Genomic DNA, 25,858 nt, shown 5'->3' with positions numbered 1-25,858 from the left:
GAACTAAAATCCACCCCATCTGCCCTAAATGCCATCTACATCGGGTTTCCGCCGATCACATCCTGAACTGTCTTGGTCTTCTCTGGGAAGACGTTCACTCTACTCCTCTTTTGGTATTTGATTTTCTTCAGGTCAACGGGTTCATAGATCTGGTCTGACTTCGTCAGGCCAGAAGAGGATAAGCAGCAACAACAACGAAAATTGTCAACAAAAAACTGACAACTAATATATTTTAGTTAGCGGGCCGGATGCGGCCCCCGGGCCGCCAGTTGGAAATCACTGGTCTAGAGGGACTGAAGAGCATAGATTATTGATTTAACTTAAAGCCGAAGGGTCATCAGAGTCAACAGAAAATGCATTGAAAGAGAATATCACACCCTCAGAACTTAGCCTCGGTACTAAACGAGTAAAGAAAATTTAAGTAGGCGGAGTTCTACTCCAAGTAGAGACCAAAAAGGATATTGAGAAATTCCAAAAAGAAATTGGAAGTCGGAGCTTTGATGAAAGATTCACTTGTCAAGCGTCGCCTAAAGCAATAATACTTGACATAGATGGAGTAAACACAGAGTAAAGACTTGAGGTTCAGTTTAAGAAGAACAACTGAGAGCTCGAAGAAGCTCTGATGGAAGTCTCTTTCTCAGTTTAGTTGAAAAAAGAAACCGATTGGATCTTAAGGATTGAAACAAAAGCTTTCAGCAAGGTAATTTAAAGACCCAAAGTCAAATTTTGACGTGCACATAACGTGAAAGAGTACATCCGTGTGCTGTGATGCTATAAGTGTAATCGATTTGGCCACTTGGAGAGGAACTGCCTAAATGACGAGACCTGTGCTAACTGCAATTCGGTGGAGCACCGCATGAAGGGGTGTAGCTAAAAGCAGGAGTATTAATTGCTCTGAAGCGAATACAAAGTTCGTCCTCAAGCTGAACACAAACCATGGAGCCTGGAAAAAACGTGTCCCTCGAATCAACCGGAGCTGGACCGTATTTGGAGAATGACTGAACTGACAACATTTAGATCTTTATCAATTGCTGTTGAGTTTTGTAAGCCGTTTGATGGACAATCTCCAATTTGCTGTGAATAATTTACATTTTTCAATAATATTTAGGGTTCGTTAGTCATCTGGATAGAGAACTCACATTGGTCCGCGGTATAGTCTCCTGCTGTTGACTTAAAATCTGTGGTTTGCAGTCGGATTAACAGTCTTTCCCTGTGGGATTGGGCTCTGACTGAGTCTCATGTTCCAGCAAGCTTCTTTTGACCATCGCGTGACTGTGTTGCTCTTGATAGTGCTTTACTCGAGACTATGTGCCAGTGACCTTGTTCTTTAGTACGTCTTTTTTGTTTAATAACTCACGGGGAGAATCGATTTTCTACGTTCTTGATTCGTAAAAACTAGTAATCCTCAAAATGTAAACAGGTGGCTATCCAATCATCGTTCCGTACGTTCTTTCCCATTGATCTTCTGGTGTGTCGATTTAGTCAACATTGATGGCAAGTTGCTCCACAAGCATGAACTTACGTTGGTCTCCGTCTTCACGAACTCCTCGCTTTGCGACTTTAAATTACTGCTTTCGAAGTATTGCTCTCTCCTGCTCTGAATACTTAATTATAACTCACGCACTAGTAGCTTTGTGGATTCCCATGATAAAGTGGATTAATTAATGATTCCCCCCCCCCCGCAAATTTCACCGCTTTATGGTGAAATTTGCAAATATAGATCTATCTATCTAGCTATATTTGTCAAAGTTGATTGTTCTCGAGTATTCTTTCTGTTCTCTAACATGGAAAAACAAGAACCGAAAAATATCAACAAATCATGATGTTGACAGTTTAAAAATATGTTCTTTTTAAAAAGAAAAATTGTGACGGAAAAAAATATGACAAATCTTCTTCAGCTACTAAAGATAATCAACAGAGATAATGACTATCACTTACTAGTTTATAGACGCATAAAAAATAAAAGATAAGTGTTCCTTAGGTGCAAGATAAGACAAAAATTGTTTTCAATTTTTATCTGAATTCCTTTTTTTTTTTTCTCCGATGCAAACCATCGCCCTTTGACTTTTAGTCATTTCGACTCACGGAAGTAAAATAAACATTGTAATTTTATTTGTTTTATTTTTATTGAATACATTGAAGGCCTATAAATAAATTGTTAATTTTTATGGGTTTTTGAAATACAAATTTTTTTATCGTGAAATTTTGTGTTTCATTTCGATTTGAAAGCATGAAATGAAGTTTTCTAAATGTTCCAAAGGCAATGAATTTTTTTTTTTACTGCAATCAACTACTATTGGCGATCGCAACACTCGAATACGCCATCTGGGGAGAGACCGGTTTCATGCTTTTAGCCCTTCTCCCTTCCCTCTCCTCCTCTTTTCAGTTGTATAGGAATGTACTACGCTATTTTCCCTTTTATTAATGTTTTTTATTTTTAATTAATAAAAATATTTTTTAAAACTTCCGTGATACTTTTCCTTAGAACTATGTTTAATGTAGTTTTCAGTTCCATATAGTTTTCCACTTTAAAAGATTTTAATCTATATGAAAATCGAGAGAGAAACTAATGTACTTCTTCCTCCATGACTTTCCACACGCTAATGGTGAAAGCATGTGAAGTGTTGCCATAGGAAGAGAGTTCTGCTCTACGCCACCTGCGGCCCATTTCGATCGCCAATTTTACACTCACTACTATATTACCACTCAACCATCATTTTATATCTATTTATCTGATTATATATATATATATATATATATATATATATATATATATATATATATATATATATATATATATATATATATATATATATATATATATATATATATATATATATATATATATATATATATATATATATATATATATATATATATATATATATATATATATATATCCCTGTGGATATATATATATATATATATATATCCACAGCCCATATTATATAGCTTTTATAACGAAAAGAATTTTTTCAACAGCTCATTGTGGAATAAGGGATCGTAGAAATTAAGGCTTCACAATATCGGGACCAACGCACGATGCTGGCCATGTGGTCACTAGTATGTGGCACCAACTTTTAACACGTAACACAACTTTTACACGACTATATTCATAACTTACAAAGTCATTGGAGTTGGAATTTATATAAGATTTGTCCCCTTTAGCCTATATTTTTAAGCTATTCTTTAGCCTAGACCAGATAGATCCTAGATAAAATTGTTTGGTCCTAGGTCTATCTAGGTCCGTCGTGTCAAAATCAGGTTTCACCAATCAGGTTCTTTTTCGCCAGCGAAAAAAATCGCATCCATTGAGAATAGCCCTATACGCAAATATGATCATGCATGGCTTATTTCAACTCTCTAATTGCAATCTTGCAGTCTGTAGAACTGTCCGTATGGTATTTTTTCCTACAAGTTTAACAGTAAATAATTCTCCAACTAATTTTAAGATGTTAATGTTTTTTTTATTCTGTTGTACTCTACGTGCATTTTTCTAGACATATTTGCAACTTCAAGTTTCTTATTCTTAAACGTTTTGCACAGCAAAGTAAATTGTATTTGTAAAATTGAACAACCGAAATAGTGATGACGGCACTTAACTTTTAACATGGGATAACATTTGGATTTTTTAACATAGCATCGAACATACCATCATATCAACTTTGCATCGATTAAAATTTAAATTAAAAAAATGTAAAATAATAACTTATTTAAAGAAATTAAAGTAATTTTTAATTTATAAGCTAACTAGGGAAGTGTGACTCGCCAATTTTGAAATAAACTAGTGGGATGTATGCCTTATGAGGAATAATTCTGGGGGGCAACATACGTTTCGGCCCATAGAAGGTCCTATGAGAGATAAAAATAATTCAATATATAGAAAAATCGGTATTTTATTACTTCAATGCAGGCTATTAGTTATTGTAATTGTCTCATACTCCAATTTATTTGTAATTAATTGGCTAATTAATTAATTTGTTGATTAACAAATTAATTATTAATTAATTATTAATTAATTATTAATTAATTATTAATTAATTATTAATTAATTATTAATTAATTATTAATTAATTATTAATTAATTATTAATTAATTATTAATTAATTATTAATTAATTATTAATTAATTATTAATTATTCAATTGATTTGAAATTACATACTCCAATTAATTTGGAAAATTTAAAAAAAGAAAAAATTTAATATATTTGATGTCAAATTTTTTTAAAAATTAACCTAACATGTTTTTCTGAAAAACTACAGATAAATAAAATTTTCGAAATAATTTTGACAATAAATATACATTATATAGTACGCAAAAATACCACAAAATTAATTGGAGTATGAGATAATTACAATAACTAATAGTCTGTATTGAAGTAATAAAATACCAATTTTTCTATAAATTGAATTATTTTTTATCTCTCATAGGACCTTCTATGGGCCGAAACGAATGTTGCCCCCTAAAATTATTCCTCATAAAGCATACATCCCACTAGTTTATTTCAAAATTGGCGAGTCACACTTCCCCAGTTTCCCTTGTAAGCTAAATAAGCTAAGGAACTTCAGGGATAATATGCTCATAAGTAAAAAAATTACTAAATCTAAATCACTTCGAAATAGGTAAACTGCTAGTTTGTGTTAATTTTTTCTTTGATTAACACAACAACTTTGATTGACTTTTTTCTTTATTTAACAATTTATATTACATTTTACATTATTATTTGGGAAAGAATGCAACTATGGGAATGCTTTTTAAATATAATGCTTAGTGATTTTGCTTATAGTGCTGCCATCTAATTAAAAAAACTAAAACTATATAGTGTTTTCAGCTATCACTAAGAGATGGCAGCACTAATGATTGAATTTCTCTTTTACTCATATGTAGTTATTTCACCTTCGTCCGTATTTTTGGATTTAAATAAATAATTAATATAAAAATAAAATAAAATAAATAAAATAAAATAAATGAAACAAAATAAATAAATAAATATAAAGTAAAATAAAATAAAATAAAAGAAGTAAATAAATTTGAAATTTGAAGCAAAGAGAATTTTGGTTTGAAAGATTTTTGCCAAATTTTATTCTGAGTTTAAAATTTTAAAATTTATCTTAACAATCATTGCTCTAAAAATGTAGACAAAATTAATAGATATCTCTCGGAATAAAATATGAGGATAAGCCTGTACGGACAATTTTCTATTTTTTGGAGCTTAAATGATTTATATTATTATTTAAACAATATGAAAATGGCAGTTAGTTTTTGACAATTAAGAATTTGTTTTAAAAATGTAACCTACAAGAACAAAGTAAATTGAAATGATAAAAATGTATTCATACTTAAAATATTCAGATTCATTTTCTTAAATAAATTTTCTTACTTCCGAAAATGCAAATATTTTTCATATAAATTTAATAAAAATGTGAGGGGACATAAAAAAGCATTTTATACATATTTATAATATAAACTATAAGATATGTATATAATGATGCATTTATATAATGCATTATTTCTGCAATGTAATATGTAATTTTTTATGCATATTTATTTATTTTAATTTTGTTTTTATTTTTATAATGTAAAAGAAATTTTTTCATTTAATGTCAATATAATATTTGAAAGGAATTTTTCCCTTTTCCTCACAAGAATGTAAAATAATTTCACATAAATGCGTGCACATTAATGAAAATAAATAATTTATTACTTCGCGTTTGTCAAACATTCATAAAAATCTTTTATACATTCAGAATACATTTCAGTAGCATCTTTTGTTTTTCCTAAGCATATCTCTTAGCATTCATCAGAGCTTCCGAGAGACCCTTTTGAAAATCGTAGCTTCCGTCGCTGGAGAGTGCCATAGCATTTACGCAAATGTACCACCAAAGGATTTTGACGCAAGATTTTCCTGGGGGACAACTGTAGTCTCCACCAGGACAGCACACAGCATTGTCGAATGGAGCGCACTTGTAGACCTGACTATCACCGTAACAACATCCTGTAGAAAAAAAATATGGAAAAATTAAATATTATCCAAGAAAATATCATTTGCGCTTTTCAATAAAAATAGAGCGTACTAAAAATTGCTCAGAGTTTCTGAATAGTTTTTAGAATCATTTGGTGTACTGTCTGACCATTACGAGAACTTTTCAACTTTTCTAATAATTTCATAAAAAGTAACGATATCTTCCGACATTATCGTATCAAATACTTGGACTTTTTACAAAAAAGTAACTAAAAACAAGTTAAAGTATAAAAATTTAAAAAGTAACAAAGTGCAAGTAAAAGTACGTTTTTTTTTTTTTTTTTAAACTTTTACTTTCGTTACCAGTAACGAAAGTTAAAGTTATGTAGTATGCTTATTAAGTAAGTGTTTTTGATTGGTTAATAGATGTATGCTTGCTTATATTATTGTACCAGACTCGTATTAAAAAGTATGAAAGGATTATAGCTGTTACGTTTTTCGGGAAGTTATGTAATGCTTAATTTAAGTTATTTTATTTCCTGCTTAAAGAAACTTTCCCGAAAGTTCAAAGATGAGTCTTAATTTTTATTTTGCTTGAAATTTTTCATTACCTACCCACTTAACTATTCCAGTAAATTCTCCCGCAATTGAAAAGCTTTAACTCTTGTTTTCATGGCAACAGACACCCTCATATCTATAGTCGCGAGGAGTTCTCGTAGGAGCTGAACAGTCTGTATTGAAATTTTAAAGTTTGAGATCCATAAAATTAATAAAGTTTCTAAAGCAAAGTCTAAAAGAGTTTCGAAAGCTAAATCCAGATAATACATGTAAATTTACGTATATAAGATGCTCTGTAACAAGGTGTATACAAAGTGTTATGCTTTTTTCTAAATGTTTATGTTCTATGCTAATGTCCTTCATTTGTTGTAAAAACTACTTTATAACAGCAATTTTTGTTTTGAAAAATTTTGAAGCTATTTAAAATTTTTTTCTAATTTCTCTTCTTCCGAATTTCTTTGAATGAAAAATCTAGTTTAATTAGACCTATTTTATACAGCCGGCAGTGCTTTTCGCTTTTTAATGAGTCAAATTTCCAGTTTCAAGTAAAACAAAAATTAAAGTATTAAACAATCTATAACAATTTAAACAATCTAATATTTCGAAACTTATTATACCGCTTATTGCCTAACCTTAAAAGCTGTACGTACTAGTTCAAATGGAATATTACGTTTCTGGTATGTCGCAACGTAATTCATGGAATAGGTCACATTCACACATCACACAACGAACATCCGTGCCCTGAGCGGGATTCAAACCCGCAAATATTGGTTTCGCAGTCAGGTACGCTGACTGCTAAGCCTCTTATCCGGCGTCAAATTTATGATCTAATTTTAATAATTTCTATTTTTCAAAAACTTCATCATCAATAAATTCGTGAGCATGTATGTCAACTGTACTTTTTGGTATTGTTTAAAATGAAAATACTTTTTTTTTTTGAAAAAAATATCTTCTTTCTCCTTTATTATTTTTTTAAAACCTTATATGGTTATAATTTCGTATTAGTTTTGCAGACATTATCTCATAAATACTTTTAGAAACTATTTAAAGAAAAAAAAAAAAAAAAAAAAAAAAAACTTTTTTTTTTTAAATATCTTATTAAAATATAAGTAAAACGCAACATAAATTTTGATCTCTGGGCTCATTTTATGTACACGAGAATGCAAATATGTTAGAAATGAAAAGTACATTGCACTGAGATGTTTTGTCCAGAAATGATTAAATTAAAATGTCTAAAATTTGGTTTTCAGAAAATAAAGTATTGTCTAAAAAATACAACTAGAAATCTGAAATATACAATTAGTTATTCATTCCTTCGATATGATTAAAATTTTTAAAGGTGTAAATATATACTTTTAAATATGTAAATTTTTAGTTAAAATTCTGATACAATGCGCAAGTAAGATTCCTCGGATTTTAAAGCAAATACTTTTTCTGAAACAAAATCTCCAATTGTTAAATTAAAAAGCTTCTTTTTTAGCTTAAAAGATTATAAAATTATTGTAACTTGATTTAAAATACAAAAAAAATCACCTCTGAATATAAGAGATATCACCTCAGATATTCGAGGGGTCCCGCAGTGGACTGATCGTTAAGACACGGTTCCCACCAGATCACCGAAGTCAAGCATCACTGGCTGCAGTCAGTGTGCGGGTGGGTGACCACTTGGATCAGTCTGCGTAGGGACCGAGGGTGTGCGGTATTGGTCCTCGTAAGTGCCGACTTCGCGTGCAGGTCTTCGGGCTACCGAAGCGGGGGAGCCATCCCCTCTGCGGAGGTTCAAAATTGTGATGGCATGTCTTCGGATCATCCTCAAGGATGTTTCCGAGACAGTCGCCAATAGCCTATTGTGCAGCTCTAGTGCGACGTAAATGAACTACTACTACTGGATTCAGGGATATTTTTAAAAAATAAAATATCAAAATTCTAAATTTTAATAAAAATAAGTTGAAGGTTAATCTGAATTACTTCCTAACATTTTCGTAGTGATTTCAAGTTGGAACTTTTGCTTCAGAAGAATTGTTTAATTAAGAAAGTGATTATATACACACGTTAATCTTCCTGATAAATAATAAATATTTGGATTTGCCGTATCCCAAGTCAGCTTCATTCAACTTTGTTTTTTTTTTTTTTTTTTTTTTTAATAATTCTATTATTCGCAAGTTATATATTTGAATATTTGAAATAGAAAAATATTATAGTTATTTTTTAAATGAATAAACAAATTAAAATTGGTTCTTATAAAAACAATAATTGAAATAATTTTGAACATTTTGCACTTAAAAGGCACCGGAGCGGATCCATTTAAAATTTAACTTCGAATTTTATAGCTCCTGCAAACTAGTGTCCATGCATCGCAATATGTTTCGATTTACAATTAATATGAAGTCTGGAATACAAAAAGTTTAGTTTGTAAGAAAACTTAAAACATTCTTATCTAACAAAACAATGATCTAGTAACTTTTCAAAACTAATAAAATAATTTGCTTAAAATTAACAAAATGATTTTCTGCAGGAGTGATAGTTTTTTTTTCATCCTGTTTTGAAACAAAATGGAAAAAAGGCTATTTAAAAAAAATGATCTCAACTCTTAAAAAAAAAAAACAAATTAGAAAGATTTTTTTAAACATGTGGAATTGAGTAAATACTATGATTTCTTTCCTTAAGGAAAATATTTAATTCATTTACCAAAAATGGTCATTTTCTGTAAAAACTCAACTCAAAACTTGCTGTAATGAAATTAAAAGAAAAGGGATACCAAGATTAAATTAAATTTACAGGTTGTGTATTGTGTAATTGTGCAATTAACTACATTGTTCAACTAGTCGTTCGTATTTTCACATTTTTAACATGTATTTTAATATATTTTATTTATAAAAACGTGTTAATATTTATTTAATACTAAATTCTAAAAGCGAATTCTTAAGAAAAAAGATTTTTATGAAATTTTTAACAAAGTTGGTAAACATCCTGAAGCTTTAAAACTGTCTAACCCTATTAAAAAAATTATGTTCAAACATTATATCATCTCTATGATGCGGCTTTTTCCTCATTCCTTTAGATTAAGAAAAAAAAAAAAAGATTGCTAGTATTTTTAGGATAAGTTTAAGAGAATTTGATTTTAAAATATTTTTATAGAGCAAGTAAAATAGACTTTAATTGTAAAAAATATTGATGTGTGCAAAAGCATTTTCGAAGTGTTTCTAAATTTTACTCACTGCCAACTCCAGGGCAAGATCCCCAACCACATGTCTCAGCAGCAGCCAATAATGCCAAGCACAGGACGCCAAATATTACAAGTTGTACCTTCCTACATAAAAATAAACGAACAAAATAGTTTAAATAATACTTCAGAAAAAAATAAGAATTATAAACGATTCATAAAAGTTTTTTTTGCAATGATATCAAATGATTATAATTTACTCAAAGAATGTAATTTATAATAAAAATGGAAAGGAAAAAAAAACGTTTTTCATTTATACTTTTCACTTACGCAGCTTACAGTTTATTAAAACGGATATCGCTGCACGTAGTAGTTTTTAGGTTATATTTACAGTTTTCGACTAATTAAATATAATGTTTCGCCTCTTCAGGAAATTTTTGTTCAAAATGTTGCGTTCAATTTGTTATTGTCATTGAAAATTAATAAAGCAGTTACAAAAATAAATTCTCATACAGGTTTTCTTTCATTGTAAGCAAATTATATTATTAAATATTTTTATTCAAACAAAAATTACATAGTTCTGTACCTACATTTCAAAGAATTAAAAGCTAATTATTTTTCTTCATACTTTAATTGACAGTTTTCATTAACAAAAGAAAGTCTCACATAATCTAACTTTTATTGTTAGTATGTAAATAATAAAGTAAATTTTTTTTATTCCATGAAAATTTAATTTTTCGTTTTATTTTTTTAATGTTCAATTATTCGTTTTAGCAGCTTGTTATTGCCATTTTAAAACAGTAACAAAAACTTTCTAAAAGTCCCATTTTCAATTTTAGCAAATGAATTTTTATCATTTAACAATACTTTTTATTGACAAGTTCTAGAACTAATTAAAATTTTTCTTCAAAATTTATATTAGAATTTTTCCTCAAAATTTAATTTTCATTGGCAAGAAAAACGGAAAAAACTCAGTATAAAAATTCTCATTTCACTCATTCTAAGCACTCTCACTTTTAAATTTAGCAATTGATATCATTAAATTTATATCGTTCTATAAATATAATAGTTAAAATTTTTTTTCAATATTAAGTTGTTATCATCTGTGAACATTGATAAAGCAGATGCAAACGGTCTTATTTATATTGCTGGAAAATTTATCTGATTATTTATTATTCAACAAATACTAAAATTTTTCCTCGTATGTATTAAAGTTTTAATTATTTTTTTACACAGAGTTGTTATTGACGATAAACGTTGAAAAAATGCTTTCAAAATAAAATTTTTTAACCGTCTCACTCTTACTGTTTGAAAACAATATCATCAAATCTTTACCGTTTAACAATTCTAATATTTTGCATTTTAAATCTTTCAATTTTTAATTGTTCATTTTCATAGTTTAATTGTTACTGCTATTTAACTTTGATAAATCTATTACAAAAATGAGTTCCAGCCAACAGTTACAAACGCTATCACTTTTAGCTATAGCAAATAATATCATTAATTTTTATCGTTCAACAGTGCTGAAGTTTTGTTTTATTTGTATCAAACTTTTAAGCCTTTTTCTTCTTTGCTTAAACCTTATTTCTTATAAACATTAATAAAAAATTTTGAAAAATAAATTTATAAACGTTTTTTATTTTTATAAATTATAGTTTTAAATCTTTATTATTGAAATATTTTAACTACTGCGAATAAAATATTTGTTATAGGATACCGTATAGAATTTCAGAGAATGTTAACTGAATGATAGTATAAATGTTTCTAACTATTATTCAGTGATAAATTTAATAATTTAGTTAACTTAAATAATTGATAGTAAAAATTGAAAATAATATTTGCAAATTTTCGAGGAATATGTTTGTTTTTATCACTTAAAAAGACGCAATTTTTGTTAACAATTTTACCCAGTTTAGGTACTTATGGAACAAAAATTCGTCGAAGTTTCCTTAATAACTTTATTTCATTTATTTTGTATAAAAAACTGTCGTTCATCACGACGTGTATTCGAACTAGCGAAAAATAATACTTTTTTATTCAAAAATATCTAAAGATATATAATAATTTTTCTAAAAAAGTTAATTGAAGCTCTATTTGAAATTAAAAGCTGGTATAATTTAATGAGAGAATTTTGAAAAAACACTCTTATATTGACCAATTAATTACTTATATTATTAAATAATAAATACTTACATGATAAAGTGTATATCAAAATTATGATTTTACTAAAGAAATTATTTTTTAAACTCTAATTAAGAATATAAACTGTCAAAATTTTATGAAAATATTAAGTAAAACGTTTATATATCAATTAATTAATTATATTATTAATTAACTTTTCAATAATTAAGTATATTTTCAATTAATTATATTATAAATTAATTATAGTATTGAGTCATCATATTATTAAATAGGAAATACTTACATTATGCAATCCTTCGAGTATTTTCAAGTTGAAGAATAATAGAGTAAATAAATACTAATAAATGCAGAATAATTGCTGTTTCCAAAGCCTCTGATTTATATAGTAAAACAACTTTGAAATTATCTTTGATAATATTAGATAAGACAGCTTGAATAAAGTATACAGTGAAAGTGCAACTAAAATCTCTTGTGTTTAGAACAATACCAGGATCTCTTATTTCAAGATAAAAAGAGTTCCTTAAACTATCTCATTGGTCTCCTGAAAATTTGGCATATTGCGTGCTTTTCACCAATAACGGAACCTTGTCAACTAAAATCCATTAATATTTGTTTTTATTGCTCTTATTCCTTATCAATTTGATAATAAAATTGATGAAATAGGTATCTTTTTAAAATAAATAAGTTGGTAAATATATATCCCTTAAATGTTAACCCCAAGAGAAAATAAATAAATAAAAAAACTTACCGAAATTATTCTTTTTCAATTATTTAAAAGAAACGGCAATAGTTCGATTCATATTAATGACATTTGCACATTTATGCACATTAATGACATTTGCACATTTATGCACATTAATGACATTACACTAATTCATATTAATGACATTTTTGCATAGTTACATGTTTATTTTACCTTTCAATAAGCCCTCAATAGAATCTCACTGACATTTAAAATGTAATAAAAGTCCTAATTTGAGTATATTAAATAAATAAATTCATAAGTGATAATGCAAAATAAAAATTATTGTTTTCAATATAAAAAAAGAAGAAGATTATTTTAGTTCAAATTAGTTACATTTAGAAATGAAATTTAACAATCTTTTTCAAGTTAAACCCTATCATGCATAAATATTACTATTGTTTCAAATTACAGTGTTTACATTATTACATGATTATTTTGACTTTCAAATAGACCTCAATAGAATCTCACTCATATTTAAACTGTAATAAATATTTTAATTGGAGTGTAATAAATAAATAAATACATGAAACAAATACATATATAAATAAAAATGAATGATAAAACTTTTGTAAAATCCACTTCTTTATTTTAAGTGTTGTATTAAAAGCGTAGTTTTGAATTTATCACCATCATGAATAAAGAAAGCGAATTACCTTGTTTACAATAATACATGTCTATTTTACTTTTCAAATGGTCTTCAATAGAATCTCACTCACATTTAAAATACAATAAATATCCGAATTTGAGTGTAGTAAATAAATAAATGCAGAACATAAATAAATAAATAAGTAAAATAATAATAAAACTTTTAAAAAAAATGCACGAAAAATGCTTTATTAGCAACATAGTAAATAAAAGATGAAATAATTTTTAATCCAAAATCTTGCTGGAAAATACAAATCATAAAAGGTTAGGTTTTCATTTAACCACTTTTTCCACGAAATTTCTAACAGTGTACCACAAATTGCAATGTATAAATAATTTTTTTCCTAGATCAATAATGTAATTACCTTTATTCTGAACTAAAACTTTAAAATGTTAAAAAAAACAATGAAATAGAACTAAATAAGTTTTTTAATATTAAATTTAAGAGTAATTCTCTAAATATTGTTACTTAAAGCTGAATAAAAATAAGAAATTCACACCTAGACCTAAGCTTTTAGTTAAAAAATATAGCTAACTTTATACAAAATCTACAGACATAATCTCAAGGAATTCTATGATAAACTTATTTTTAATGCGTGTTAGAGAAATGAAATTTTCTCAAAATTAACTTTCTTCAGAAAATTCATTTAAAATGCAAGAAATTTTTGAAATGTAAAAAAATTTTGACAGAAATTAAAAATTATTAATCGAAAACTAATTTCTGGAAATGAATTTTATTTGTCTTAAAAAACATAGTTTATTCAAATAAAAGAAAAAGGTTTAAATACTCAAAGGATAACAAAAAAAAAATTTAGTTTCATTTTCGGGAGTTTTTGTCCGATTTTGGTTTCGTCTGTCATTATACAAAAAAGTAGAAATAACTTCATTTCTAAGAATCGGAGTTCAGAAATTTGAAGGATTCCGAAAATCTAATGAACTAAAGTTTGCATATGGATAAAAAACTATATAAATAAAAGGAAAACGGAATTTTTGTGGAAACTGCTTTTTTTACCCAGACGGATACTTTAAACCATTTTTTTCATGTTTTTCTCACACCGATACAGAGGAACACAAAATATTGATAAAGAGTTTTAATCTTTAATTGTATTATGAATTTGAAAAATTTCACATAATTGAATTTTCAGGGTGTTCCGCAGTGATTGCTCTTAATATATATTTTTAGAATATCAGTCCAGAATGAAGTAAAAAAAAAAGATATGACACGGGTGGCGATTCACATAATTGAATTGACAGGGTGTCCCGAACTGAACGATCTTAATATGAATTTTTAAAATTACATCCCAGAATAAAGTTAAAAAAAAAAACACACCGGAAAAGAAATTATGGCATTTCACATAATTAAATTACAGGGTGGTCCACACAGCTCTTAATACATATTTTCAGAATTACATCCCAAACGAGTTTTGTAATTAGTACATAAGCCTGCGAATGTGCCCGTGACAATAAATAAATGAATTCAACTAGGGTTGAAGTGTGATTTGAACCCGTTACCTCTGCCCTTTCATTTTATTGTGTTGGGTCAAACCTGATGTATTAATTTTATTTACCTGTTGTTGCATTTATTTAGTAGAAGTTAAGCTACTGATTTAGTTCAGTCTTGTCCAGGCACTTATGCAAATAAAATGCATATTTTTCATAATTTTAAAAACTGGTAGATGATATTTTACAATGGGGGGGAAAAACAAATAACCAACGACAGAAAAGTTAACAAGTGTTGGCTAAATAAAATCGAGGTTATCAAAATAAACACATTTGCACATATACTAGAGCTGTTAAAATTACCAACTTAAGCTTAAAATTACCTAATTTTACCATATTTACTACCAAACTGTATGGTAATAAAAACCAAGTAATATTTATCCAATCATTAAATATTTTTTCCAAAAAAGTCATTGCAAAGGGGCCTTTGTAAAAATTACCTTGTTTTTTGGTGTTCCCATAGAGCCAGAAACAAGGTTAATGCAAACATATTCCGATAGTTTTGGCCACACGTCTTTTTCTCAGTGTGTCTTTAAGTAATATTTAAGTGAGGACAAAATATAAAAGCCATCAAAATCTATTGAATCAATACTGATGAACTGAGACTGAAAACTTCAAAACCTGTTTGATGGCCGAAAAAGACAAAGAAGAGTTTGGAGGGGGGGGGGGTTATTAATGAAATAATCCTCCATTTTCGCTATGCAATCAAATTGGTTTCGATGAATTCAGTCCCAATGTAATAAAACTGCATTTTCAACTTCGTTTTCGACAAAGATTTTAGAAAAAAATTACTTTATTAAACATTCTATTGAAATATGATTTAATTATTTCTCTTCATTTACTAAATTTAAAATAAATATATATGTATTTTTTCATATTTTATCTACATTACATGGAAGAGTGAATCTTTGAAAAATTATGTGATATTTGCATATACCTAAATAATAAAAAGTATTCAGATAATAATATCTTAATTAAAGTCTTACCCAACAATGCTGGAAAGGAAGATCTAAGATAACATACGAAAACAATTTCAATTAAGGAGCTATCCTTTTATTACATACTAGTTATTTTTCTTTACCTTTATCACATTCTTTTGCTTTCTTTAATTAATTTTCAGAAATTAAGCAATTATATAAATGGAGGTCACACTCATAACTAGACTATAATATTTACTAATAAATAGTTTAGAATTGTTTCTAAATTTCAGAATGCTTGCAGTATGCGCAGACAAAATCTACTCATCGCAATTTTTTGCGACAATATTATTATCAAATTAAAAAAAAATTAGTTTTGTCGTATCAAATTGTCAACAATAGATTACGAATCGCAAAATTTAAATAATTTCAAAACAAAACATATTTTTTATGGTTGCTAGGGTAGCAGACTTTAATATTGCCGCAAAACTTTTTCGAACGTATAATCAAATTTGTTGGTGCTTAGTAGAGAAAGTATCTTTGTATTGGGAATATAAATATTACGTTTTGGCGAAGTATTTTAAGGAGAATATCTTATTAAATTTATTTGATAAGTCTTATTTTTCAATACAAGGCTGCGAAATATTGTATATTGAAATAACATTAGCAAATTCAATTGAAATACTTCAAAAATTACATTGTAATAGGAGGCTTCGCCCCCTCCTCGCTGGCGCTCGCCATCTCCCGGAACTGCCTTCGCAGATCAATTCGGATTGCTTCGCAATCCAATGCTCGCTTTGCTCGCTCATTGGATACGTTCTTAACGTTTAGCTTTTGTATACTTTTTTGAATACTGAAGTTCCGAAAACTTTTCACTGTAGAAAATTCCAAACCTGTACATTTCAATATTAATTTGAAACTGCAAACAGTTCACATATTTTGTTTAATCACACTATTCTAAATTTCAATTGTTGAGAAAAGTAACTGTTGTAAGTTTTGTTTTAAAGTCTTTCCCACCAGAGGGCTAAAGCCATGTGTTGTAAAACAATATGAAATACAGTCAAACCCCGCTATAGTGAACCCTCAAGGGATCGAAATTTCGGCTCACTATAACCGGGTGCTCACTATATCCGTTACGCAGGCAATTTAACTAATGGTTCCCAAACTCCTTCCTTTTATTACATATTATTTAAATAAATGATTGAAAAATATTATGCAGTAGCCAAAAATGTGTTATTTTTCATTACTCTTCGTCTTACGTACAAATAAAAATTAGTAATCTTTAGCTGATGAGCAATCCTCAACATCAGATATGGAAACACTTCCCCTCTCTCAGATAATTTTTCGTGAATTTCTGTTATTCCGCTTTTTAAACCTGTCTGACCTGCCATTCGAGCACATAAAATTAGCCTCTATAGATGGTTTTAAAAATCGGTATATGTATTTATTTTGAAGTAGAAATTTCAAAATTATTGCAAAAAAAATGGGGAAAAATCAGTCGAAGACAGAAAAAAGTTCATTATATCCAACTTCCTCACTTTTTTGGTTCACTATATCCACTAAAAATAACATTACACGTGCATAACAAGGCACGGGACCGAGCATTTCGTTCACTATATCCGGGAGTTCACTATAAACCGTGTTCACTATAGCGGGGTTTGACTGTAGTAGTCTGCCACTGAACGCCGGATGTAAAGCATCGTCTTCGATGAAGATAATTTTGTATTTTTAATTCTCTGAAGGGCGCCACCCTAATAATATGGAATTTGTAAAATAAATGTATATATTTTTGATTGTTGATGAAACCCATCATTTTGTGTTTTCATCAGTGTTCAGAAGCAGAACAACTATAAGTTTTTTATTTTATCACAAAAATATAAAATGTATAAAAAACAAAGAAAAGAGTAAGAAAATGAGTATAGTTACAGAAAAAGTTAAAATTATAATATAGTATTTGTCAGTTAAAATAAAACTTTCTGTTTAAGCCATTGTTAACAATTCAAATTTCTCCGAGGCAATTCTAAACCTTATTTTTGTTCAAAATGTCAGTAAAATTAAGGTAGCATTGTTAAGTTGAAACACAATATTTTTAGTTTTGATGTCAGCAATACAATTCAATTTTTCACAAAAACGATTGTTTCCATTATTAAATTCAGTGTCAACAATTCAAATTTTTCTGAGGCATCTCTTAACCTCTAAATATTATTTTTTGTATGTACACATTTCTAAATGTCAGTATTCAACCACAAAACAACTTAAAGTCCTCAAATTTAGCATGAAGTTGTCAAATGTAATGAAAGAGGGTCATAGCAATAATGTTAGTAGAAGTAAAGTTAGTACTGTAAAATTAAAACAATATTTTTAATCAATGAGCCAAGTTCTTCAAGAAGCAGTTGTAGAAGTAGCTGGATAGAAGTTCTTTTATTTAAAACTTCTTATAGAATTTCTTTAAAAACACAATTGTTAATCTGGGCATTTGGCGATACAACACTTATAGAATTGAAGGATTTGTTACGTCAATCGCTCAGCTATCATAATTTCGATCTAGTTGCGCTTCTATGTCAATTTGATTTATGTTGCTAAGTTAACTTTCAAAAAATTCTATGGCTGGCAGCAGCATTTTTATTTTTTAGGTTGTTTATTTTTATTTATTTTAAAATTCGTTCTTTTTTTAGCGAAATGTTTTTTAACCTAACAAAATTCTTTGCCGACTGTTCTCTGTATATATGAAGAAAATAAAGTAAATATTTAAGTGTTGTGAAAAGAATCTTATTTAGTTGTACAAAGTACTTCTTTAAAAGTGAAAACTGTTGCCACCAGAGGAAAAGAATTACAGCCAAAATTTGGGAGACACGTAAGAGAATTACATATATTAGATAATACAATAAAATTTCAAATAAAACTCAGAAACTTAGAAATCCTATTTTTCAAGTTGGTTAATATGATATCTAACTAGCTAGTGAAAGTACCCTTGCGTAAAATACCACAGCATTTTTGAATTTCAAGTACTGAAGCAGTAGTAAATAATAATTTTAAAATAAGAATTGTTAATTTGTAATTAAGTACATTACATCGCTATAAATAAACAATAAGTTTCATAACTGTGAGAGCTGTTCAAAAATGTATTATACACGCTATATTAATATTAGCGTTGTTATCAAAGATGTAATAATTCGATTAATATTAAAATGTTCGCATCGAAATAACTATTGAAAGAATAATTTGTTGGAAAAAGAAGTAGGTTTTTAAGTCAAATATCTCAATTTTATTAGGTTAAAAGTAAATAATTGTCTCTAAAAATCACACTTCATTAAAGTGCAAAGTCTTACATTAAGTGTCAGGTAAATGATCATGTTTAAAGAGATCTTGTTTTCTGAGTCTATAATTTGGAATTATTTAGTTTTTTTTTTTTTCTTTTCAAAATTCTCAAAAATGTTCAATACAATTCTCAAAAATGTCACGAATGTCTCATTATCCTTTTTCAAATCGTACATAAAAGTTTCAAATTTGAGATTCAGAAAATAATATAAAAAATTGGAATATATATTATATTTTTTAATTAGTTTTTTAATACTACGGGACAGAGAAATAGGAATGCGAGGTTTCGTGTAAATGCATCACCTTTCCCTGCCTTACACCGATTTTGTGAGTGATTTTTGAAAAGTTATTTTTGCCTAAATGAAATTAATCATTTGCCATTTGCTATAAATTATCATTTGCTATAAATTATTACTATTTATCATGGAAAAGCATTATAATAATTAAAAATTTCTTTTACTTAAACATAGTTAATTTATCATCATTTGCCATTTCACGACTTAAAAAAAGAAAAATAAATAAATAAAATAAATATATGAATAAAATTAAAAAAAATCTGAATTTGAGGCAAAAAAAAATGTGACTAAAGAATGTTGCTAAATTTTATTTAAAAAAAAATGCTGTTAAATTATAGATATTATTAAAATTCAAATTTATTGTTTAACTAAAATTAACTATTTTTAATAAGTTATTACTTAATATACTATTTTCAAATAAATTTGATACAAATGGAAAATAATGATCTGAAACTGTTAGTCATTTATTGTATTACGTAATAAAGCTACAACATACTTATATTTATATTTCGTATTATATCTGCAATGCATAATATAATATTTTATGATAAATATTATAAATTTATATTACATTTAAGATTGATTTTTTCCTTAAAAGGAAGTAAATTCACATGAATTCATGCACATTGATGGAAACAAATATTTTATTCTTTCTCGTTTTTTAGACATTTATAAAAGTCTTATATATTCCGAACACATTTCAGTAACATCTTTTGTATTTCTTAAACATAACTCTTCTTAGTATTCATGAGTGCTTCCGAGAGTCCCTTTTGAAAATCGAAACTTCCGTCGCTGGTGACTGCCATGGCATTCACGCAAATGTAAAACCAAAGGACTTTGACGCAAGATTTTCCTGGAGGACAACTGTAGTCTCCTCCAGGACAGCACACAGCATTGTCGAATGGAGCGCACTTGTAGACCTGACTATCACCGTAACAACATCCTGGAAAAGGAATGAAAAAATTAATTAGTATCCAAGAAGAGATAGTTTAGGCTTTTTGCGAATAAATGTACGACGTACTGAAAATCGTACATCGTGTCCTAATAGTCGGTAGTTGCGTCATTAGATGCACTGTTTGGCTATTGCAATAATTAGCACAGACAATAGACACTCGAAATGGCAGTTACCGTAGCTCCAATTATTTGGTTATGGAGATAATAATTTGCCGCATGAAAAAGCTAGCTTAATTTAACTATTTTTCCGAAATATAGTTTATTTACAATTTCTACGCGCATTGTTGGACGCTTAGAGATAAAAATCAAAAGCATAATATTAAAAATACGTTAAATTTACGTAACTTTTGTACTTAAAAATTTTCAAAAAGGATCCTTTGAAAAATTTACTTTTACTTCAAGAGCTTCTGCAAACTTTTTTCTGTGCATATTTCGTAATATATTTCTATTCACTGGATGAATGATATGAAGTTTCTGATACAAAAAGACTAAAGTTTAGCCAACGTGATAAGATTATGTCTGCAGCATCAAACTCCTAAGCTTTAAAAAAATACGGTAAGAAATATCGGCACTCAGGTGCTGATACTTTTTTCCGTAAAATCCATCTTTTTACGTAACAAGCTACGGAACAAAATATCTGATATACTGTAAATCACTGAACTATTCTAATTCAATAAATTTTACTGTAAACGTTACAATATAATGATATATGGTAAATATGGATTTTAAAATAAAATAGATTTTGCGTATGATGCATCCAAAGTACCGGTACTTCATACCGTAATTTGCTCCAGAATAGTGTGAGTGGCCCTTTTTTTAAAAAAAGAGTCACAACCTTTATTTAAATTTAAATATGTACAGGGGTGACAGTTTATTTTCGTGCTCTTTAACTGCTAAAAGAGAATAGGCTCTTATCAAATCCAGATTTTAACTATTAAAAGAATATTTTAATAAAGGTGTTTTGTATTATTTTAATGCAATTAAGGGAATTTGAAGATTTTTTTTGTTAATGGGAGTTGAAAGTATTTGATCCATTTAACTAAAAATGTTTACATATAGTAAAAATTTAACAGAAACTTGCAGCATTTAAATTAAAAAGAAAGCAAAATTAAGTCACATTTACAGATAGGGCAATTATTCTAGATTGTGTAGTTATTTTTAAAGGTGTAAGCTGGTGTAAGCTGTGTTAATAATCTTTTTTGCATTTTATATATTATGTATGAGTTAGAAAGTTCTTTTTTAATGAAAACATATAAATATTTATCTAAAATTGCTAGTATTTTAACAACATACTTATGAGTTTTTAATTTTAAAAGATTTTTATAGTGAACAAGTAAAATGCAATCGATTTGTGAAAATACTGAATGTGTGTTGAAAACATGTTGAAAGTGTTTATATTCTCAACAAGATATTAAATTTTACTCACTGCCAACTCCTGGGCAAGATCCCCAACCACATGTCTCTGAAGCAGCCAATAATGCCAAGCATAGGACGCCAACGACAACAAGTAGTACCTTCCTACATAAACAAACAAAAAGGTTTAAATAAGAGAAAAAAGTAAGCGTTTCAAAAGTTTTTTTTTTTTTACCGTGATATCAAATAATAATAATTTTCTCAAAGAATGTAATTTCTTTTCAAAAAAAAAAAAAGACAAAAAAGAAAAACATTTTTCATTTATAATTTTCAAAATGCACTTTTCAGAATATTTTCTTAAAATTATAAGCTAACAGTTTTCAAGAAAAAACTTTTTCCCATTCGAGGATTTCATATTTTTCAATTTGTTTTCCTGTTTCATTTAAACAAAAGCAGATTGCAGTTTATTAAAATAGATATCGTTGCACGTAGGAGCTTTTAGGTAATTTTTATGGCTTCCGACAATTTAAATAAAATGTTTCGTCTCTTAAGGAAATTTTTGTTCAAAATGTTGCTTTCAATTTATTATTGTCATTGAAAGTTAATAAAACAGTTAAAAAAAATAAAGGCTCATACAGTTTCGCTTTAATTGTAAGCAAATTGTATTATTAAATATTTATATTCAAACAAAAATTAAATTTTTCTGCACCTACATTTCAATGTATTAAAAGTTAATTATTTTTCTTCATACTTTAATTGTCATTGATAGTATCATTAACAAAAGAAAGTCTCAAAAATCTTACTTTTATTGTTAGTAAATAAAAGAGTTTATTATTTTTATTTTACGAAAATTAATTTTTGCTTTATATGTATTTAATGCCTAATCATTCGTCTTAGCAGTTGATTATTACCTTTGAAAGTTAGTAAAACAGTTACTAAAACAAACTTTCAAACATTCTTCCTTTTAATTTTAGAAAAGGACATAAAACTTTTATCATTTAACAATGCTAAAAATTAATTTTTTCTTCAAAGTTTAATTTTAACTTGAAAGAAAAATAGAAGAAGCAGTTATAAAAATGTAGCATCAAACAGACTAATTTTATATTCAGTAATTGATATCATGAAATTTTTATCATTCAACAAATACTAAAATTTAAAATTTTTCTTTAAAGTTGTTGTGTATGAACATAGATAAAGCAGATACAAACAGTCTTAATTAAATTACTAGAAAACTATCTAATTATTTATCATTCAGCAAATACTAAAATTTTACCTTTATGTATTAACTTTTTAATTAATTTTTAAACAGTTTTGTTATTGATATAAAACGTTGAAAAATTGCTTTCAAAATAAATTCTTTAACCCTTCTCACTTTTACTGTTTGAAAACAATATCATCAAATCCTTATTGCTTAACAATAATAATATTTTATATTTTATGTGCTCAGTTTTTAATTGTTCATCTTCATAGTAGTTTAATTGTTATGCTTTTAAGCTTTGATAAAGCTATTGCAAAAATAAGTTCCAAACAACAGTTACAAACACTATCACTTTTATCAAATAATATCAATATAATATCAATATAATATAATATTTGCTTTATTTGTACCAAACTTTTAAGCAAATTTCATCTCCGTTTAAGCATTATTTCTAATAAACATTGACGAAACGTTTTGAAAAATAAAGCTTTTGAAAGTCTTTTATTAATAAAATATATTAACTATTGCGAATAAACTTTTTGTTGCAAGATAGCGTATGGAATTTCAGAGAATGTTAACTGAATGATACATATGTTTTTAACAGTTATTTAGCTATAAAGTTAGTAATTTAGTTAACTTAAATAATTATTTGCAAGAAATGAAAGTAAAATTATAAATGTTCGATGCATTCTTTTTCTTTTATCACATTAAAAGACGTAATTTTTATTAAAATTTCATACTGTTTCAGTTTACTTATGTCTCAAAAATTCGCTGAAGGCTTTAATATTTTTCTTTATAATTTTATTTAAGTAAATCGTTTTCTTCATTAATAACTTTATTTTAGCTATTTTGAAAAAAAATACATTATTGATTATAATGAATTTTCCAATTATTAAAAAGCAATATTTATTATTTCAAAAGGTATAAAAAACATAATAATTTATCTAAAACCGTATTAAAATTATAAGCTCTTACAACAAAATAAAAGAATAGAGAGGAAAAAAGCATTTCTATAGTTGAATTAATTTGTTAGATAATTAAATAATAATTACTTAGCAAGTAAAGTATGAATCAATTAAAGCAAAATAATTTAAAATATATACTGTTCAAATTTAATGAAAGAACTGAGTAAAAATCATTTATATATCAACTATTTAATAATACTATAAAATGATGAATACTTACATTATGTAATGCTTCGAATATTCTCAAGTTGAAGAACAATAATGTAACTAATTATTTCGGAATAATTACTATTGCCAAAACTTTTGATTTATGTAGTGAAGCAGCTCTAAACTTATCTTTGATAATATGAGATAAGACTGCTTGAATAAAGTATGCAGTGAAAGTGCAACCAAAATCTCTTGTATTCGGAACAATACCAGGATCTCTTATTTCAAGATAAAAAGTGTTAATAAATTTATTCTATTGGTTAGTCTGAAAATTTGACTTATTGTGCTTTTCACCCATCAGGGACCCTTTTCAACTTAGTTTCATTTTAATTTTATTTTTCTGTTCATTCGAAGTTCCGTAAGAATTTGATAATAAAAATATTAGCTTTTTATTCTCTCAGACAAATAAGTAATTAATTCCTTAAATGTTAACCTCAAAGTGTTTACCTATAAATAAATAAACTGCCGAAATTTTTATTTTCAATTATTTAAAAGAAAACGCAATATATAAATTCATATTAATGTTATTTAGAATTAATTGGCGATACTCATTTTAATAGATTACTATCTATAGAAAATTGCTTATTTTTAAAATTAATATATGTTTATTTTATCTTTCAAGGAGCGTTCAATCGAAACGTACTCACATTTAAACTGAAATAAATATCTTAATTTGTGTATCATAAATAAATAAATAAATAATTAGAAAAATCATTGCTTTCAACTATTTGAGAGACAAAAATGTTTTTAAGTCAAATTTATGACAATAAGAAATTAAATATGAATAACTTTTTGAATGTATCACCATCATGAATCAATGTTGCAAATTATGTTATTTACATTATTGCATGCTTATTTTATCTTTTAAATGGCCCTCAATAGAATCTCGCTCTCATTTAAAATGTAATAAACATCCTACGTTGAGTAAAATAAATAAACAATTAAAATAGAGGAATACATAAATGAAATAAATAATTAAATAAATAATATTTCATGGTTCATCTAGTAAAACACAACTCAACCACAACCTAGCTCCAATGTCTAATAAGATTTTTTTTATGGTTTTATACCTAAGGTAGTTTTAAATAGTGAAAAAACTATATAGTTTTGTAATCATAGTTTATTTAACTATACCAGTTGTAAACATTTTAAAAACCATAAAGTTAAACAATATTATTTACGGTAATGCTAGATGGACTGCAGCTAGTTATTTTACCGTAATTTTGGAATGAAATTTCCAGCAGAGTTCTTAATGGAATCTCACTAACATTTAATATGCATTATATGTCGTAATTTGCGTATATTCAATCAATAAATAAATAATTAGTAGAAATCAGTTGATCCAATTAACCGCAACGTTTACGGGAAGAACATTTTATACTTTTATGGTTTTGAAACCCTTTATTACTATCATGGTTTCAAAACCGCAAAAAAGAAATTTAATTTCACTTTCTAGCTAGGCTTTTAGTTAGGTAATGGACTTCGAAGATAGGTAGTGGTTGAGTTGTGTTTTATCAAATGAACCGAAGAATGTGGTTTAATTAGTTTTTCTGGTTTTTCACCTGTAATAAGAGAGGAGAAATCCTAGACTTTTTGTGTAAAGCAGTTTTATGGCGCGAATAATCCAGAGTCACAAATTAGGAGTGCAGGAGGAGGGAAAGTCTTAGTGTGTTGAAGAGAATATATGAGATATTTTGATGTCAATGCTTGACATCCCCCCCCCCTGCTGACGTTCATGAGATTGACTGAATAGCCCTCTCGGCTATAATGTGTACTAGACTGCAGAGTGCTAAGTGATTTCATAAGCTGGGCCTAATTGTTGCGATAAAATAATGTTGTTTAACCGTATTAGTTGAAACCGTTAATAAACTGTTTTTTTTTTACTGTAAACAATTTGAATACTATCTTATTTACGGTTATTTGACTGTTTTGCT

At 27.4% G+C, this 25,858-nt stretch overlaps 2 protein-coding genes across 2 annotated transcripts; both read right to left on the bottom strand.

Moving 5' to 3' along the window:
• Window positions 1-5,680: 5,680 nt before the first annotated feature.
• LOC107440743 (uncharacterized) lies at window positions 5,681-12,357 on the bottom strand. Its single transcript, XM_016053750.4, has 3 exons — window positions 12,110-12,357; window positions 9,740-9,831; window positions 5,681-5,996 (listed from the first exon to the last, which is right to left on the bottom strand). Coding segments are annotated over exons 1-3 (312 nt in total). The 5' UTR covers window positions 12,112-12,357; the 3' UTR covers window positions 5,681-5,778.
• Window positions 12,358-19,875: 7,518 nt separating this feature from the next.
• On the bottom strand, window positions 19,876-24,108 carry LOC147805931 (uncharacterized). Its single transcript, XM_043045291.3, has 3 exons — window positions 23,938-24,108; window positions 21,628-21,719; window positions 19,876-20,190 (listed from the first exon to the last, which is right to left on the bottom strand). Coding segments are annotated over exons 1-3 (315 nt in total). The 5' UTR covers window positions 23,940-24,108; the 3' UTR covers window positions 19,876-19,969.
• Window positions 24,109-25,858: the final 1,750 nt, after the last annotated feature.

This window comes from Parasteatoda tepidariorum, chromosome 8 (genome assembly GCF_982258835.1).
Source record: "Parasteatoda tepidariorum strain Cologne lab strain chromosome 8, Ptep-v5.0, whole genome shotgun sequence".
NCBI lineage: Eukaryota > Metazoa > Arthropoda > Arachnida > Araneae > Theridiidae > Parasteatoda > Parasteatoda tepidariorum.
The sequence above is the reverse complement of the archived record's forward strand: the minus strand, read 5'-3'. Positions and strand labels throughout refer to the sequence as shown.